Source organism: Dendropsophus ebraccatus, chromosome 2, assembly GCF_027789765.1.
Source record: "Dendropsophus ebraccatus isolate aDenEbr1 chromosome 2, aDenEbr1.pat, whole genome shotgun sequence".
Taxonomy (NCBI): domain Eukaryota; kingdom Metazoa; phylum Chordata; class Amphibia; order Anura; family Hylidae; genus Dendropsophus; species Dendropsophus ebraccatus.
The window spans coordinates 138,031,408-138,050,435 of NC_091455.1; the positions used below are offsets into that span (position 1 = coordinate 138,031,408).

The 19,028-nt window shown below is 40.9% G+C and overlaps 1 protein-coding gene across 2 annotated transcripts in view; it reads left to right on the forward strand.

Moving 5' to 3' along the window:
* Positions 1 to 19,028, forward strand: part of TPK1 (thiamin pyrophosphokinase 1) — a 429,239-nt gene that overhangs the window by 167,888 nt on the left and 242,323 nt on the right. For both annotated transcript variants that reach the window (XM_069958392.1, XM_069958393.1), the window contains exons 5-6: positions 7,580 to 7,652; positions 10,486 to 10,581. In XM_069958392.1, coding sequence (XP_069814493.1) covers positions 7,580 to 7,652; positions 10,486 to 10,581 — 169 coding nt within the window. The remainder of the gene's footprint in view (positions 1 to 7,579; positions 7,653 to 10,485; positions 10,582 to 19,028) is intronic.

The following is a 19,028-nucleotide window of genomic DNA, read 5'->3' on the forward strand; positions in this document are numbered from 1 at the left end:
GTAACACCACACAGCACTGTATTCTCAATCTGTAACACCACACAGCACTGTATTCTCTACCTGTAACACCACACAGCACGCTGTATTCTCTACATGTAACGCCGATAATGGAATAAAGAACTTTTTAAATTTAATTTAAATTTTGCCACTCACGTTTTATGGTCAAACATCTTTTATCTTTGAGGTTGAGCCCCACAATAAGGACTTTATTCTATATTATTTTACATGGGATATACTGTTTATGCCTTGTTTTTTCTCCAGGTGTGATTGGCAGTTTAGCATCATTTAATGTTCATCATTGTGTTACTGCATCATATTTATGAAAACGCTGCAGTACTGCAATGTGTGAACATAGCCCTAATTTCACTGCAGAGTTCTGCACAATCAGCGAAGTTTTAGCACCAGCTTCTGGCTGATCAGAGATGGTAATTCACTCAGGGGATTGGGGGATCCAGCTAAGCCTTGTGTGACATCACACCCTGCCCCCTGTCTGCATCATCAGCCTGTGCCTAGGAAACACACAATGTGGGAGAGAGGCTATTTTTCTTCACTTCTTGGATTTCTATCAGCTACCAGTGTGGCAGGACCGCACAGATATGGTAATACATTATATAGACACATCTATATAACTTTTAATGTACGTTTAATAGAAAACAAGTTTTCCTTATGTGGAGTTCCCTTTTAATGAAACAAGGAAAAAAGAGCTAGATTTTTTAGATTTTTTTGTCACATGATCTTTTAGAAAAAAAAATGAATCAAAAATTCCTTTGTACACCAACAGGGGCCCCCTGTTTAAATGTTTTTCAAGTCACAATAGGGCAAATTCAATCATAATCATTTGAAGGAAAAAAAGGTGTTTTTAAAGTTATGTTTTTAAAATATTAGAAAAGTAATATAAACATGAGTTTTATTTTATTTGGACTGACCTATAAAGATAACATATCAGTTTTATTGTAGAGTGTGTTGTGTGCACCTTACATTATTAATTTTATGCTTCTTATGTATTATAATATGTCAAAATTTCCTGCTGCTGGTATAATCATATGTGCATGAAAATAGCCTAAAAGTCTCAAAACACTATCTAAAGGTAGCATAAACTAGTGACAGAGAAGCTGAAAAGGATGTTGTATCACTTGCATTGTTCTGCGCAGCGATTCAAAAATATCCTGATATCCTGAATAACATGGACAATAAGTAGTCCTCTCCATTATGTGCATGAGGCAGGTAGTGCTCATTATTCCCACCTGATCCCACCTAAACATTTGATCCCACCAAAACATACTTTGGAGCCTTTCTTACTGCCACAGAGAAGGGTATTTCTTTCTTCACCGCACATCTGTCTGCTGCCAGTTATCCTGGCTGAGAGTGATCCTGGAGAAGTTAGGTGACCACCTAGCTTTAAATAAAACCACTGCTTTTTCCTCCTCAACCAAACACTGGGGACCCAGAAAGCCGGCATCTGGCTGGCATCCGGTACATCTTCCAGTTGCGATGTCACTGCCCGGCTGATCGATACCGGTGTCCAGCCCCAGTCACTGATTGTCTGAGTGGGCAATCGATCAGCTGGGATCAGCTAAAAGAGCTGTAAAAGGCCAGCGGCTGTCAGTGAGGCCCAGGAACAGTGCCACAGCGTGCAAGGATAGGTAAGTATACTTCATTATGTTCCCGCACCCCCCTGACTTCCTTTTATTTTTTTAGTTTCATGGGACTTCTCCTTTAAAGGGATTGCCCAGCGAAAAAAAAATTCTTTAAAATCAACTGTTGTCAGAAACTTATGTAGATTTGTAATTTACTTCTATTTAAAAAGCCTGCCTATACTTAGCTGCTGTATGTCCTGCAGGAAGTGTTGTTTATTTACATTCAGACACAGTACTCTCTGCTGCCACCTCTGGCTGAGAAACTGTCCTGAGCAGGAGAGGTTTTCTATGGGGATTTGTTACTGCTCTTGAGATTTTTAAATAGAAGTAAATTACTAATCTATATAACTTTCTGACACCAGTTAATTTGACTGAAAAACATTTTCGCTGGACAACCCCTTTAAGGAGAAATCTCAGTCTTTCCTTTATGACCTGTTCCCTGTTTATAGTCTGTTTCTAGCTTAAGCTTTAAATCTTTGGCAGATAATAGTAGCGTCCTTTATTATGAAACCCTGAGCCGATTACCTGTTACCTCAAGCATATTTTGTTTGCTTTGATAGTCTTGCTGTAGAATATTCAAATTGCTTACACAGCAGTTGAAGCATTATGCACATTTAGTTTACACATATGTACATCTAATAGTATTCAATTGGTTAATATGAAAAAACAAACATTTTCTTTTAAGTGATTGAGATGTGTGAACATTACTGTTAATAGTTCCCAAATGGAATTTGGAGAGAGAAAATGAGTGTATTAGTATTCTACAGGACATTGGTGGATTGCCCATTAAGCTCTCTGCAGGTTAATAAGGATTACATCTTATTTATGTAAATACTGTAGGCTTGGAAATGCTTCTCCATTCTAATTAAACGTATGGCTTGTTGTCTTTTAATTGAAACTCCCTTGATAGCATTTTTCCATCCATGACAATTACCCATTTCCCCTTAATCCTGAATTTTTTTTCTAATATTAAACTCCTTTAGAATATATATATATATATATATATATATATATATATATATATATATATATATATAATTTTTTATGTATCACATTTATTTTAAGTTTGCTTAGTGTTTTATCGTAATGTTGAAATACAGTACAAATTTCACATGTACTATATTTATCATTTTTTTCATGTGACTGTATAGAGCAGGGGTGGGGAACCTCCGGCTCCCCTGTGACACGAGGCGCTCTGAAGGGGAAGGAGCATCCACCGCATCCTCCTGTATCTGTGACAGCTGCCAGGAGGATGCTGTAAGTGCTGTCCCCTTCCCCACTAGAGCGCCGCACGTCTTTCTTCTCCTGCGGGCCGTGCACAATGACGCCATTTTATCGTGCCTCGCCTGCAGGAGAAGACTGGCAAAGAATAGAGGGGAGAGAAGAGGACCTGGACAGCGTTGGAGTGAAGGAAAGGTGAGTGGGATGCTTATTTTTTTATTTGGGCCAGACACTGGGGTTAACTATGCTACCAGGGACTGGGGAGGGGGGTTAACTAGAGCCAGCAGAGACATGCCTGGGGGGTTAACTAGGCTACCAGGGGCATGACGGGGGGTTAACTAGATTACAAGGGGCATCACTGGGGGTTAACTAGAGTAAAAGGGGCATCACTGGGGGTTAACTAGACTACAAGGGGCATCAGTAAGGGGTTAACTACAGCTACCAGGGGCATCACTGGAGATTCACATCAGGTACAAAGGGCATCAAAGAGGGTTAACTACAATAGCAGGGGCACTAGGGGAACAATACTTTGCCTTGCCCTGGGTGCTGCTAACCCACGCTACTAACTGCTGCGCACAGTATGCGGCCCTCGAATGATTTTATTAATGCCCGACCGGACCTTGACATAGAAAAGGTTCCCCACCCCTGGTATAGAGTATTAAGTGGCTCCGTTTGTAGGAAAATCTTCCATAACCCAGAATTGATTGACTAATTACTAATGTTCTTTGTGCTTACGTATGATTTAAAGCAGCGTATGATTTAAAGCCTCACCATCTGAGGTGGGAATGTATGCAGAAATAAAAATATGTTGCTCATTTTAACCATCATTTGTCTCATAAACTCTGTATAACATTAAAATATATAAAAAAAAATGTCAACAATGTTCCTAAACCAGAGATTGGTACAGCCAGGGAAAAGACTGGGCAGCTTAACTTCAACTTTTGTGAAACCTGCTTCTCCAGCTGGGCCTTACCAACTATTAGGGGGCTCATCACAGTTTCAGAAACACTGATTTAATCATTTAAGAACCAAGCCAATTTTTTACTTTTGCGCTTTCATTTTTTTTCTTTTAGCGCTTGCAATTTTTCACCTACAGACCCACATGAGCACTTACTTTTTACAACACCTTTGTACTTAGCAACTATTGACATAATTTTTTTATTAAAAATGCTGTGAAATTGAAAAAAAAAATTATTTTTATTTCAGGGGGTTCCGTGTTTACGCCGTTCACCCTGTGGTAAAACTGATGTGTTGTCTATATTCCTCACATCAGTACAATAACAATGATAGGCAGCTAGTATAACTTTTATTTTATTTGATGGCTTTTAAAAAATTAAAAACTTAAAAAAAAAACAATGGGGGAGATTTATCAAACTGGTGTAAAGTAGAATTGTCTTAGTTGCCCCTAGCAACCAATCAGATTCCACCTTTAATTTATCAAAGAACCTCAGGGCCCTGGGCTACCGCCCGAGACGGACCTATTATAATCCGCTACTTAGTGGTTAGCACTGTAGCCTTGCAGCGCTGAAGTCCTGGGTTCAAATACGACCAAGGACAACATCTGCAAAGAGTTTGTATGTTCTCTCTGTGTTTGCGTGGGTTTTTTCCGGGTACTCCGGTTTCCTCCCACATCCAAAAACATACAGAGACAAATTAAAAAAATAAAAAAATTGGCCAACTCCAGCTAATACCACTATTCACACTGTGGCTAATATACAGACAAAAGATGAAAATATGAACGGCAACCTGCAAGTAGAGCATATTTCCCAGGACTGGATCCAGCTTTTCCCCACACCTGGGGAGGAGCAGTAAAGAGTAGCAGTGAGGCTTCCAGATGTAGGTCTTGCTCATCAAGTTCCCCTGAGTATTCTGAGCCTTCCCCCATCTTTCTAGCTTACACCATTCCGAAGTTAAACACGGCAGCCATGCAGGTTAGCTTTGCCAGATCTGGTAATTATGGATAGAGTACATTTCCCCCTCATTTCACTTTTGTTGAGCTCCTCAACCTATAAAATGTCCTACCTCCCCAGAGAATGTCATCTACTTCCCCTCTATCTGTCTTTGTGCACTTGTTTGTCCTTCTCTCCTCTTACCTATCACTGCTTTTCTATCTGCTAGGGCTCTGTCACATGTCTACATTATGGTTCCATAAAATTTCAAGTTTATATGGCTATAATTTCATACAGAGACACGATTGTGTATGAATCAAACAGATAAGTTTGTTTTATTGGATTCTGCACCTACAGAGCATTGCTTCTAGGGGAGAACATCCCCATTTTTACAGCACCCGACAGGTATGTTTTTTAGGTAACTATTATATTCAGCATGTTACCACCAGAGATCTGTTATGAAAAGCAATTTGCACATTTTTACCATTGATGTCTGTACATTAAACATAAACCAGAAAAGAACAAATCCATGATATTATTTTTGTTCTATATAGCACCGTAATTCCCAATAAAATAAATTGTGCTTTTGGCATCCAGTGTTGGTTTGCATCCAGTAATTGCTGTAGTTCTTATGTGCTACGTGTATACAATAACATGAAATGAGTCTGTTCAATGGATTCAGTAATCAGAATATGTGGCTCATCTGACAAGTCTCTGTAATTGAAAGATGCACAACCTGTAATTTTCCGCCCCGAAAATCAGGCAAGCTCCCTGACATAGTCAGCTGTTAATTGAAACAGGGTCTTTTACTTTGTGAGTACAGTGCAGCACATCATACACTTGTTCCTCTTCTTCTACCCTTGAAAAACAAAGTGATAGGACATAAGTGGAGTTTGTGATTTTAAGTAGCTGATATTTTGGCTGCCTTGTGCAATTTTTTTTTAGGCTGATGAGCTGAATGAAAAGCAGGAATATGCACAGTGTACATAAAGACTTGTGCTCTACTCATGTGCTGATCTTTCTACTGTATTTACTGAATATAAATGTACTTGCACTCAGGAACTGCATTGTGACTTCCAAATAGTATGAGCACAGGAACAGTTTAAATGTATTTTATATTACAATAGCAAAAATGAAACATTTATTTATTGGATATGACTAATCCGTCTTTTCAGTTTCGTAATGTTTTATTCATCCATTCACCTCTTGACTGAAATAGGAATGGTAAAAAAAACAAGCTCACCGCAAGGGCTGGAAGGCCCCATGATTACAAAGAATTAGAGTCACTGAGAATGAATAGGATTTAAAATGTAATAATTAACATTTCAGAAAATAAAAATGGGCTAGCTAATCATAAATATCATAAAATTAGGCACCTGTATGGGAGAGTACTTGCTCATGGTGTATATAATGCAAAACACAAACACCTTGAAACACTTCTGAATCCCACTGTGTCATTCCTGGGGCATTTAGTTTTACTCATTCTTCTCAGATCTGACTCTACAGTCTGCTACTGACTATGTTCAGAAAACAGGCCATAGTTACTAACAGACTTCATTTGGTGTATTAACCCTTTAACGACATGGGGTGTACATTTACCCCCCCACCCACAGCCTGTGCCTTGGCGCAAATGTACGCCCCACAAGGGTACCGGGCTATGGAGTGGGCTCAGGAGCTGAGCTCGCTCCATAGCCGGTGAGGACCGGCTACTATCTGCATCCCGGCCCTCATCCTCAATGGCAGGCTGCCAGGATTGCATGGCCATCCGCCATTAACCCCTTAAATGCCGCAATTGTGTTTAAAGCGACTCTGTACTTACAATCTGTCCCCCCAAACCACTTGTACATTCGGATAGCTGCTTTTAATCCAAGAGCTGTCCTGCTGTCTGTTTGGATGGTGATGCAGTTATTGTCATAAAACATTATTTTTAAAATTGCAGCTCCGTGCTCTACGGGCGTATCTGTGCCCTAACTTTACACCACCCCTCCGTCCCTCCTCCCCGCCCTCCTCATCATTAGGAATGCTCCAGGCAGATTGCCTTCTATTCCCCACCTGTGTTACCACAGCACATGTGCTGGATCATTAAGACTCCTGTGCAAAGTTCAAACAGAAGTAAATGTTCCAGTGGCATTCCTAATGATGAAGAGGGTGGGGAGGAGGGACGGAGGGGGTGGTGCAAAGTTAGGGCACAGATACGCCGTAGGGCACGGGGCTTCAATTTTAAAATAAATTTTTTATGACAATAACTGCATCACCTGCCGAACGGACCACAGAACAGATCTTGGATTAAAAGCAGATATCCGAAGGTACAAGTGGTTTGGGGGGGTCAGATTGTGGGTACAGAGTCGCTTTAAGTGTGTCTTCGGAGGTCCCGAACGCATGGCCTGACTGCCGGAGGTCTTGTACCTTCCTTCGTGCAGTCAAGTCTTCAGTCTTCTGATACAGTCTGCCACAGGCAGGCTCTATCAGAAGATCGCTGTTAACACTGATCCCTACTATGCTATGGCATAGCAGTGATCAGTGTATAGAATCCAGTAAATGTATATAACAGTTATTATAAGTGTAAAAAAAAAAAAAAAGATCAATAAAAGTTTTAAAAAATGTTCCGAAGCCCCTCCCCCAATAAAAGTGAAAATCACCCCCTTCCTATTATATACATAAAACACATTAAAAAAAGTTAATTAACATATAATAAACTATTGCAATAAAACAATATTATTCCTGCACGGTGAACTGCGTGGAAAAAAAAGCTGTAAAAAACACAGAGATAAACTATTTGTTTCAATATTAAATAATTTATAATTATAAACAATGTTTGTGTTTCCTGTTTAGGTACTTCCCAGATTTTATAAGTGGTGATTTTGATTCCATACAGCCTTTGGTGAAGGAATTCTACAAGCAAAAGGTACTGTAGTTGGAGGATATGTTACAGCACCTAATAATAAGGAGGATCTGTTACAGCACCTCCCAGCCTGTGTGTTCAAGATGCAATGCGTTGCTGTTAGTAATTTTATCAAACAAAACCATTGCCAATTAAAAGAAATGTGTCAGATGATGGCGACATTTTCCCTCTTATTCCACTTTACTTTCTATAGTATATAAAGCACTGAAATTGAAAAGTGTAAAAACTTATTTTGACACGCCTTATTATGAAACGCCACCCGTTTTCTATGCTTCCTTTCTCATCAAGGAAAACCAAAAAGTAGAAAACAATGTTTCATGTGCAGAACCCCCATGGCTTCAATACTGTACTTCTTAAAGGACAAGTGCCATGAAAAACTTTTTCCCAGTAATTGAAGCACATTACAAAGTTATATAACTCTGTAATGTGCTTAAATCACCTATCTGCCTCCCTTCCCTGTCTTTCCCCCCCTCCACCCCCCACCAGGACGTGTCCTAACTCACACAGACCTAATGACTGCCGTCACCAGGCAGCTTCTTCTTGTGAGGATGAGTCATCAGCAGTAGGGCTGGTCTAGGTCCTGTTACAGCAGCCCCTCCTCCCCAGTCCAAGTGATGGCTTGCAGTTGTTCAGCCAATGGGAGCTGAGCAAGCTGAGTCACCTGACAAGGCAGGGGAGGGGGGGGGGGGCTGCTGTAACAGGAGAAGGAGCTGGGAGAAGAGCTTGGTGACAGTGATGACAGTAATTAGGTCTGTGTGAGTTAGGACACTTCCTGGTGGGGGGTGGAGGGGGGAAAAGACAGGGAAGGGAGGCAGATAGGTGATTGAAGCACATTACAGAGTTATATAACTTTGTAATTTGCTTCAATTACTGGAAAAAAGTTTTTTCATGGCACTTGTCTTTTAAGCTGATATACGGACACACCCTGAGTGTTTGTTTGTGTGTGTGTATCTATCTATATAATGTCACAAATACTAAATAATACTATCTTGTTATGTCTGTGAATCAACTGCCTATCACACCTTCTGGTGTGATAGTTGCTGGTGATGAAACTCCCAAAATCATGAGCCTCAGAAAGCTGAATGCTTTCCCCCTCGCCATGGTGGGCTTCTGTAACTGGCGCTGATCTTTGTAGTCATTTGCATATACAGGGACACCCCTTTATCCAAATAATAGTGGAGACAGCACTTCCAGTGGAAAAAAGTGACAGTTTATTCACACCAACTGCTGCAGCAGATGTTATTAGATTCAATACATTTCCTTTTATGTTTTTTTAAATTTTTATTTATCTTTTTTTTTTCTACACAAAAAGAAAATTTGACAGAATTGTATCCAGCAAATAAGAAAGGATAATGAGTAACAGTGTATTTAAACAAGCACGCAGGCCGTATAGAACTAGGATACAATTCGTAAAGGCATGTTAGGAAAAGCCTAGTAAAATTAACAAACTTAACCAAAGTAAAAATGATGTACATTCCAGGATAGCAATGTGAGGTACAGCAGTGAATTTTATTTTAGGCTAGGTTCACACTGCGTTTTTGCAATCCGTTTTTTTCAACCATTTTTTGCAAAAAACAGATGAAAAATGGATGCATTTGTGTGCATCCGTTTTGATCTGTTTTTCCATTGAGTTCCATTGTAAAAAAAAACGCATCAAAACGGATCCGTTTTTTTTTTAACGGACACAAAAGTAGTGTCAGCTACGTTTTTGTGTCCTTTTTTTTTTTTTTTACAATGGAAGTCAATGGGAAAACGGATCAAAACGGATGCACACAAATGCATCAGTTTTTTGCAAAAAAAAGGGTTGCAAAAACGCAGTGTGAACCTAGCCTTATTAAGAGTAGGGGGGGGGGGGAGTGGGCTGCAGAGAAGAGGGGATATGGAAAAGAAAAAAGAGATTATGTAGCAGGAAGAGCTACTCCAGGTGGAGACTGATCGAGAGTGTAGGGTATTGGCTCTCTAATTTTTTTCCATGGTTCCCATGTCTGTGTGTATTTATTATGAGTTCTGAGCTCCCAACTAGCGAGTTCTTCCATTCTTCAGAAATGATCCATTTTTGTGGCCCATGCCGCAAATGAAGGTGGTTGGGTTAAATGCCGTAGTGTAGGGATTAATAATTTTGCTGCTGTGAGCATATATGTAGTTAGGTTACATTTTTTAGGGGAAAAGGATGGACAAAAGGCCCACAGTAAGATAAGGGGAGCAGAAAAAGCAATTTTGGTTCCTGTTATTTTGAAGATGGTGTCTAAAATTGAAGACCAGAAGTTTTTAAGAGACGGACAGGTGATAAAGATATGCAAAATATTACTGGGAAATTTATCACACCTCCAGCATAGGAGGTTAAAGGAGACCTGTCACCCCCCGTGCCAGGGTAAAGGCCCTCCGCCCCCCCCCCCCCCCCCCCCGTTAGAGGCCCTTATACTCACTCCTCTCCAAGTCCTGTGCCTGGGGCTGGTCCTGGGAGGGAGATATCCCCTTTGGAAGCCGTGTGTGCGCTACTGAGATGAGTCCGACACCCATATGGCTCCATTCATTCTCTATGGGCGTCGGACTCCGACGGGAATATCTCTGTCTCGGGACTGGCTCCAAGCGCAGGACTTGGAGAGAAGGGGTAAGTATAAGGGTCTCTAGCTGGGGGTCGGGCGGCCTTCACCCCGGCACGGAGGGTGACAGGTTTCCTTTAACCGCTTCTCAATTCATATGTCTCCCTTATTGGAAATGATGAATAATGGTCAAGATAGGTCCTCCCAAAGTTGAAGCTGCTCCTTCAAGTTGTAAAAGAGGTAGAATAACCGAATTCAATACATTTACTTTTTATATTTTCACATTGTTATAGGGATGTGAATTGTTAGAAACACCAGACCAAGACTTCACCGATTTTACAAAGTGCCTCTCCATTCTACAAGACAAAATCCAGCAAAAGAAACTTCAGGTAATTGAAGTTATCAGTCTAAACTTATATGACCAAACAAAGCAAGATCTGTGCATGACACAATTTCTTATTAATTGTAAGCCCTTTCGAGTAGGAGCCTCACTCCTTATGTCTGTCACACTAAAAACGCATTCTTTTTACCACAATTTACATGATTATTTTAAATAACTCAGTGTGTTTGCTGTGATTTCGGAAAAATTAAGACAGAAGCATTGTAAAAATTCAGTAATATTACAATGTGTGAACACAGCCTTGTGTTTTTAAGATTAGATTAGTTAAGACCATGTTAATACAAACAAATAAAAATATATGGAGCATATAGCATAGCAGCATGAACCAAGCCCAGGCTCTGTCATTACAATGAGCTATGGTTTACTCTGAAACAGTGAGGATATTTAGTGAAATCATAGTAATAAAGGTATAATGTGAGATCAATTGCTATGTTCTTGTCAGACGGGGTTAACCTATAGAGACTCCTATACCCCAGGAAATGTGTGGAAACTGTGTAGAAGGAAAAGATAACAGTTCCTTAAAGAGAACCAATGAACCAATTCCCTAATTAGATGTAAATCCTAATTTTAACAATATTTGTAAATATAATTAATTAATTTTAAAGCTGCGTTTTTAAAATATTCCTGTTTTACTTTCCTGCCACGTGTCGGCTCTTTTCAAAAGAGCCGGCGCGAGACAGGAAACTCCCGTCATGCAGAGCGGCAGCAAGGCCGGGGTAGGCCCGCTATCTTGATGACGTCACTTGCGTTCCACCGCTGGAACTTACACTTGATCCCGCGGGCAACTATCACCAGTATACATACACAAGCCAAGACACCACAAGTCACACATATTCAGAACACGACCAATAAGGAAAATGAGAGAGTGCCACACTGTGGTATAGGGATGGGCATTCTCCCTCAGTACCCATTCTCCCTCATATACAGTACACAGGGGCAATGGTAACCGGCTCTGTGTAGCATTGTATGGGGAATTACAGCAGGGGATTGGTAACTGCAGGGCTTAGACAATCCTGCAATTTTTGAAACATGAAACCGGAAAGGAAGTGGCTGTTTAAATTTGAAAAAAAAAAAAAAAAGAAAACCTATACATTTTAGCAATGGGTTAGCAAAAAAAAGTCTCTGAATTACTCACAATTACAATTTGGTATTTGGTAAGCACATCATAGGGTTGCCAATGGGTGACAGGGAGCAAAGCTTTGGCTGCTCAGGAATGGAGTAATAGTAAGATTCCCTTGAAAGGTGTTATCCGGGTATGTCTAATATACATGTATAGCCTGTCTTGCACCCTTTACCTGTTTTTTTGTTTGTTTTTTCTCATTCTTATTGGCTTTGGATGTGTAAAATCCTCTACTCTAGGTCCACTCTGACAACACACTGCTCCCTCTTTTTCCCTCCCTTTGTAGTCACAGAACATGTGATCTCCTCTCTGGGGACTGGGTTATTTGTCTATTGACTTGGTGACCCGACCCCCAGAAGACATCATCTGTATCATCTCCATGCACCTGTGCTGCTTCCATATACTTACTTGTGTCCCTGAGTCTAGGTCTCTGTAGTATGGAAATATGGTTATAATATATCTCTGCTTGCTGTGAGTGAATGCAAGCATATGTACCTGTCTTTGTGTCACAGCTCTGCATATTGTAAGTGTTTAGATGTTCTTAGAGTTTGGATGGAACTAGAATGTTTTCATTCACAGTCAGTAAACAGAGATCTAAACCTACACTACACCCTCCCCCCAGTAAACAGATGCCCGTTATGCAGCTCATAGCTACTCCATGTGCGCGTCAGCTCTGCTCCATACTTGGCTCCATACTTAGCTAGTACTGAATACATATGGAGTTATGTGATGCAAAATCAGTGAAAAAAAACAGTCCTGTGTTTACTGTGCAATAGTAATGACAGCAGTATGTAGGAAAGAAAGCTAAGGAGGCGAGTACGCTAATGGACCAATCGGGGAAATGCATGATGGGAAATGTAGTTCCCTATCTTGGTTATAGATCGGCTTTTAGAAAAACTTGTAACTCAGGAATGGCAGCAGCTAGAAAGATAGGAGATGGCTGAAAATACACTGGGGGGGGGGGGGGGATTGGTGAGTAAGACCAGCTAGCATTTAATTTTTTTGCTCCTTGGTGGACAACTCCTTTAAGGAGTCCAGCCAGTCTGCACCACTTGTAGATTTCTGTGGTATCCCTAGGAGGAAAATGTTCTTTGTTTTGCATTTATGTTTGAAACATTGTTCGGCCCTTGTATATCATCATCTTTATTGTCATTTATATTCTAATGCTCTCCTCAAACTTTATGTGCACTGTGGTGCATATATTTATTTAATTAGCTTATTGTATTTCCCATGGTCACTTCTTTAAGCAATATATAAATGTAAAAGCCTGTGAAAAGCACTGTAAGATGTGATTTAGAACGTCAATGTATTCTTTGTCTAGTAAAGTTTATTTCCCCACATGTTCTGTGATCTGTATAAATCAAGGCAAAACATTGCTTTTGGTTTTACATGATCCATAAATCAAAGCAAGGAACAATTCTTGTGGCTTTTTTTCTGATTCATAAAGATATTGCAAACCTTTGTTTTTTGCATTTGTTATTCCTCATTAGCTGCTTTGTGACTTGTTTGTACCTAATATGAGCTTTATTGCTTATTTGTATACAACAAGAAATCAAGGATAAATATATTTGCCTCAAGTTATAAAGCAAAGCATTTACAAAGCAAATGGAGTAACATTGTGTTCTTCACCAATTGTCTTCATGCATGAGCTCCTTTTCATTGTCACAAAGCAAAAATATAGACCTAGAATTATATATGTAGTGTCCAGCAGTAAGCATTCTATCTACTACTTAAACTAAGAGAATATCTTGGATAATTGCATAAATAAAATAAATGACTAGTAATGGGGTTGGACATTGCTTTATACTGTATATATTTCACTGGTGGTAAACTGTGTATTCAACAGCTGAATCCACACTGGACCAAAAAACAAGTGCAGCCTTTCTGTGCTCTACTATAGCCATTACTAAAGATGTTGCACTGGTGTACTGTGGCACTGGGACGTATCTTAAACTCTGGCTACGTCTGTATCCAGTGTCTTCACAAATTACAAGAAAGACAGAGAATTAAAACCTGTCCGTAGCTCTGCATATCAGTCAATGTTCATATCTGTTTTGAATGCTCTGTTTTGAGCCTCATATTTGATAGGAAGAATTACACAGCATGCAGCCTGTCAAAACAACAAGCACCATGACAGAACCCAAGAAACACCATTGTAAGTGAATCTAGTCTGTCAGGCACTGTTGGTGTCTGTCATGTGATAGATCCACCATTTCATGTCATTTTTGTTTTTAAGCTCCTGTGATGGTACGGAAAAATGGAATTGATGATGCAGATGTGAATCTTTTATTAGGCTGCTCCAGATAATTAAAGGGCGGGTTTTCATTTGCATTGATGTATGTTGAGTGGTAATGGCTGCATAATATTTTGTCTGTATGTATTCAACATAGTATTAACTTATGGTGACCTGTACTGCCACCACTTAATTATCTCTTAGACAATATGGCAAAGTGGCTGTATGATGAATGGTCATTCTGTACAGTATCACCTCTGCTGTGCGGATGTTAATGATACAGATGCTTTAATTAATTAGTATTTTTGGAGATAAAAAGATGTGTGCAGCATTAAATCTGAGGACTCCTTCTGCTTATATCCTATGACTGATTCCCCAGCCAGTCTGAAAATTAAAATAGATCTCCTTGCAATAGACCTCATAAATCTAAGCACCAGGGTCTTAGCTGCTTAGTGGTTTACACAGTCGAAATACAGTTTAGCTTTTACTTTTTCAAAACTTTGAGTAGATAAGAAAGATTGATATAATGAAGGTTGATTTACACACTTGCATCCATAGCAAAAGTTTCAGTGTAAAAGCATATGTTATTATATGATGTAGCATCACTGAGTTTGTTGTGATGTGAAGCCAAAACTGACTTACTGTACATTTTAGAACAACTGTTCATTTACTTTGCATTATTCATGCATAATCTAGTGCTTAAGTGACGTCTAAATAGCACAACATGATGCATAATAATACTTACCTTCACCTGGTCAGTGTTCACTTTAACTGTCTTGGTTAAGAGGTTTCCCTACTTGGGCCGTTCTAGCTGTAAATGTCCAAAAGAAAGTTTGTGGCACTTCATTTTATTCTTGTACTAATTACGGAGAGTGGTGGTAGTCAGTATCTGGTAGTAATAATTGTCCTGTGTACTCTTGGGTACTGTTGGCATTATTGTTGTTAGTATACTGGATTTGGTCAGTAAGAGTATGGTGGTCATGGTGTAGCGGTAATATTTGCCCATTGTATACTGATATTATTAGTCAGTATACAGGATTTGCCTTCTTGAAGGGTTTTCCAGCCAAAATAGACTGATGTGCTATCCACAGGATCGCTAATTGGTCACTGATAAGGGAAGTGCAACGCCGGGCAACTGAACTGATCAGCTGTTCAGTGTCCAGGCTACACAGTGAACGGTTTGTCTCTGTAAACTGTAGTGGTGGCGGTATGTAAGATATGCCATTTTAATGGGCGAAATGGCACAGCCACTCATCAGCTCCACATTTATGACGGTAAGTGGGCCATTTTGATAAACTTGATGCAGCAAAAAAGCATTCTAAAGGCAAAAGGAATAATACAGACCATTTTTCATTTAGAACTATTTTGGTAAATTTTCCTCATTAGCTGTAAGTTTAAAAGATTAAGCCAAGAATAGTCATTTTAAAGGGATACTATAATCACTAGAGATGAGCGAGTACTAAAATGCTTGTTACTCAAGTTGAGTATTTTCTAATGCTCGAGTGCTCGATTCAAGTAACAACACCCATTAAAGTCAATGGGAGACTCAAGCACTTTTTCAGGAGCCTCCTATTCACCAGAGGGTAGGATGTCTGTTGCACCTAAAAACCTCAAAGTGATGAAAACACAATGGAAATTGAACTGTCACACCAGGGGGAGCATGCATGGATGTACTAAAGACTCCCATGTCCCTGAATTCCACCACTTTTACTGACTGATGATATTGCACACCTACCAAGTCCAATTTAATGCCCTCCTGCCACAGCACAGTAAATTAACGTGGCTGCAGCCTATGCCCGTGGCTGCAGCAACATTAATTAACATTTCTTGGATGGCACAGGCACAGAAGCTGTTCCTTTGTCATTTGCAGCAGGTCCCGGCTGTCAGTGATAGCTGAGGACCCTCCCCAGCTGTCAGCGCCCAAGCCACGCCCTGGTGCTGACAGTTAACCTTATAGATACTGTGTTTAGCATGACCGCAGCATCTGTAGGGCTTCAGACTGAGAAGTCTCCTTCTACAGAGGGGGAATTTTCTGTCTGGTAACCATCAGGGCTCTGCCATTTGGGGGCAAAGAGATGTCCCCTCAAGGCAGGTCTCTATCTAAGAGTCTTAAGATTTTGACTTGGTTATTATGCCAAGTCAAATATTTTTGCAAAAGGAAACGCTTCCCATCTGCAGACAGCTGTTTTGGGGTTGTTGCCCCCTCTTTGGTGCAGAGCAGGGTGCTGGGCTGGCTAGTGAGAGGCCTTTTGATGTGGGTCCAAGGGGTAATAATTCTCCTTAAGGAGAGTCTGTCATAAAGATGTGTGGAGGCTTACAGGGCATTGCTGGTTCACTGGGTATTCTAGGAAGAAAGGATATGCAAAACAGCTCTCACACCTTCAAATCAAGTTTCACCCACTTCAATAGGCCTCTCACTAGCCAGCCAAGCCCTCTGCCCTGAACTAAAGAGAGGCAACAACCCCAAAACAGCTGTTTGCAGATGAGAAGTCTTTCCTTTTGGAGAAATTGTTTGGCTTGGCATAATATCCTCAGTCGATGTCCTAAGACTCCTAGATAAAGAGAGACTTGACTTGAAAGGACATCTCTGTGACTTTTTGACATTGTGCAAGAGAAAAAAAGTAATTTTTTTTTTTACTGGAAACACAGATGCATATATGAAAGGTACCATGTGTTTCCTTGCCCTTAGGCCCCCTTCACAAAACCAGAAAATTCATCAGGAAATGAGGACGGATTTCTGTACCCATAGGGGTATCTTAGTGACTAACACCCTTCACGATTTTTCCTGAAGGGTGTCTCTTCCCGTAAATTGGTCAGGATTTCAGCATGGACGCCCTCATATAGAAGTCTATGGGAGCGCAGGAATTCTGTATGCCTGATGCACATCAGAAAAGTGTCTGGAATTCTGGATTGGTTACCAGCAGGGTTCCTGCACACCCCAAAGGAAGGCCCCACTCACTGCCACCATCCCTTCCACTCAGCCTGGGATCTTTGAGCTGGCAGTGAGCTGGCAAAGCTCACTGTATCTGCGATAAAGTTGTAGAATGGCAGAGCGGGTACTGTGAGTACCCATCCCCCCTCCGTTCTCATAGGTTACAGGAATCTCTGTCCTGTAGTTCATGAGTAGCAGTAACAAGCTCCTCAGTATTGTCCAGTATCTTTTTTTGTATTGCCATAAAAAGTGGCTCTGTATTTTAGAAGTGTAATAAATAGGTATACAAGAGAGGTGTGAGAAATAAGCTTACACATGCTATTAATACAAACTATATAAGGGTACCTTCACACGTACCAGATTCGCAGCAGATTTCATGCTGTGAGTTTTCAGCGAATCCTGGTAGTGTGAAGTTCTATGGGGTTACATATCCGCAGTGGAATTTTCGCGGTCCGAGCAGGTAATGTATGCTCTGGGCCGGGGGGTTAAAGGGGCTGTGTTACATATCCGCAGCAGAATGAAAATTCCGCTGCGGATATGTAACCAGTGCTGTGGAGTCAGAGTCTGAGCTAGTTTTGGCTGGAGTCGGAGTCGGAAAAAATGTATCGACTCCGACTCCAGCTTTAAAAAAAATCTTAGAACAATTTAGACATGAGTTTTGATATGAATTTTTGCTCATCATTATATATTATGAGCAACATTCTAAGGACATTGGCCCTATTAGATAAGGGTGGTCGGGGAAAAGTTGGCGGTCACTATTTGGCAACTTGTTTCTGAGCTGGAAGAGTCCATTGTGTGGGGGGAGATCTGTGCTGTTCTCTTCCTGGACGCTGGATGACTGTATATGAGTAGCAGTGTAATATGAAGATATCCTGTGTAATATAGGGGAGGAGAAGACATAAGTAGTGTAGCAGCAACCTCTGTCCTCAATGTGGTGTTTTTGTTCGGTGTACTGTGGCTGCAGCTGTGTGTGTGTGTGTGTGTGTGTGTATGCTATGGCTGCAGCTGTGTGTGTGTGCTATGGCTGCAGCAGGCTGTATGTATGTGTGTGTTATGGCTGCAGCAGGCTGTGTGTGTATATGCTATGGCTGCAGCAGGGTGTGTGTGTGTGCGCGCGCAATGGTTGCAGCAGGGTCTGTGTGCGCGCTATGGTTGCAGCAGGGTGTGTGTGTGTGTGTGTGTGCTATGGCTGCAGCAGGCTGTGTGTGTGTGTGTATGCTATGGCTGCAGCAGGCTGTGTGTGTGTCTATGCTGTGGCTGCAGCAGGCTGTGTGTGTGTCTATGCTGTGGCTGCAGCAGGCTGTGTGTGTGTGTGTGTGTGCGCGCGCATGTGTGTGTGTGCGCGCGTACTATGGCGTGCCCCAACACCCACAATGACCCCTCTATATCACTATGTGTGACCCCCTGTATATCACTATGGCTGACCTCTATATCACAGGTATCTGGCATTGGTAGCAGTATTTCTGTGTGTACGGTAAAAATTTAGTCAGAAATATAGAAGACTGTCAGCAGAAAAGACCACCTGCTCCATCTAGTCTAGTTGTGAGTAGTTCAGGACATGAAGGCTGGAGACTGGCTGCATCTACTGCACACACAGGAGAAGCTGCTTTATATCTTTCCTTATTCCCTCAGAAGTTGCCCCAGGATCATGTAGGACATTAGGGAGAAGCTTCTGAGCCAGTGTGATAAATTAACTCCCCTGGTATATGACTGGCCATTAATGAAGGAGCAGGAGTCGGGAGTCTGAGTCGGTCCTGATAAAATTCAGGAGTCAGAGTTGAAGTCTGAGCTCCGGCTTACCGACTCCACAGCCCTGTATGTAACCCCATAGAACTTCACACTACTAGGATTAGCAGCGGATTTTGCTACAAACTCGCAGCGTGAAATCCGCTGCGAATCCGGTATGTGTGAAGCCCCTAATGAAATCTTATTACTATCTGTCTTTTAGTACATTATCATGCATTTGGTGATATGCTTTACAGCAAGCCCCATTGACATAGACACAGTAAACATCTCCAGACGATATTCTACACACTACATGTAGATATAAACTTAGAAAAACCGTCACCACGAATTCTTTTTTTTTTTTTTTTTTTTTTGTCATATAATCATAAAACCCAAAAAGCCATGACTTCCCACAATTGTTTGCAT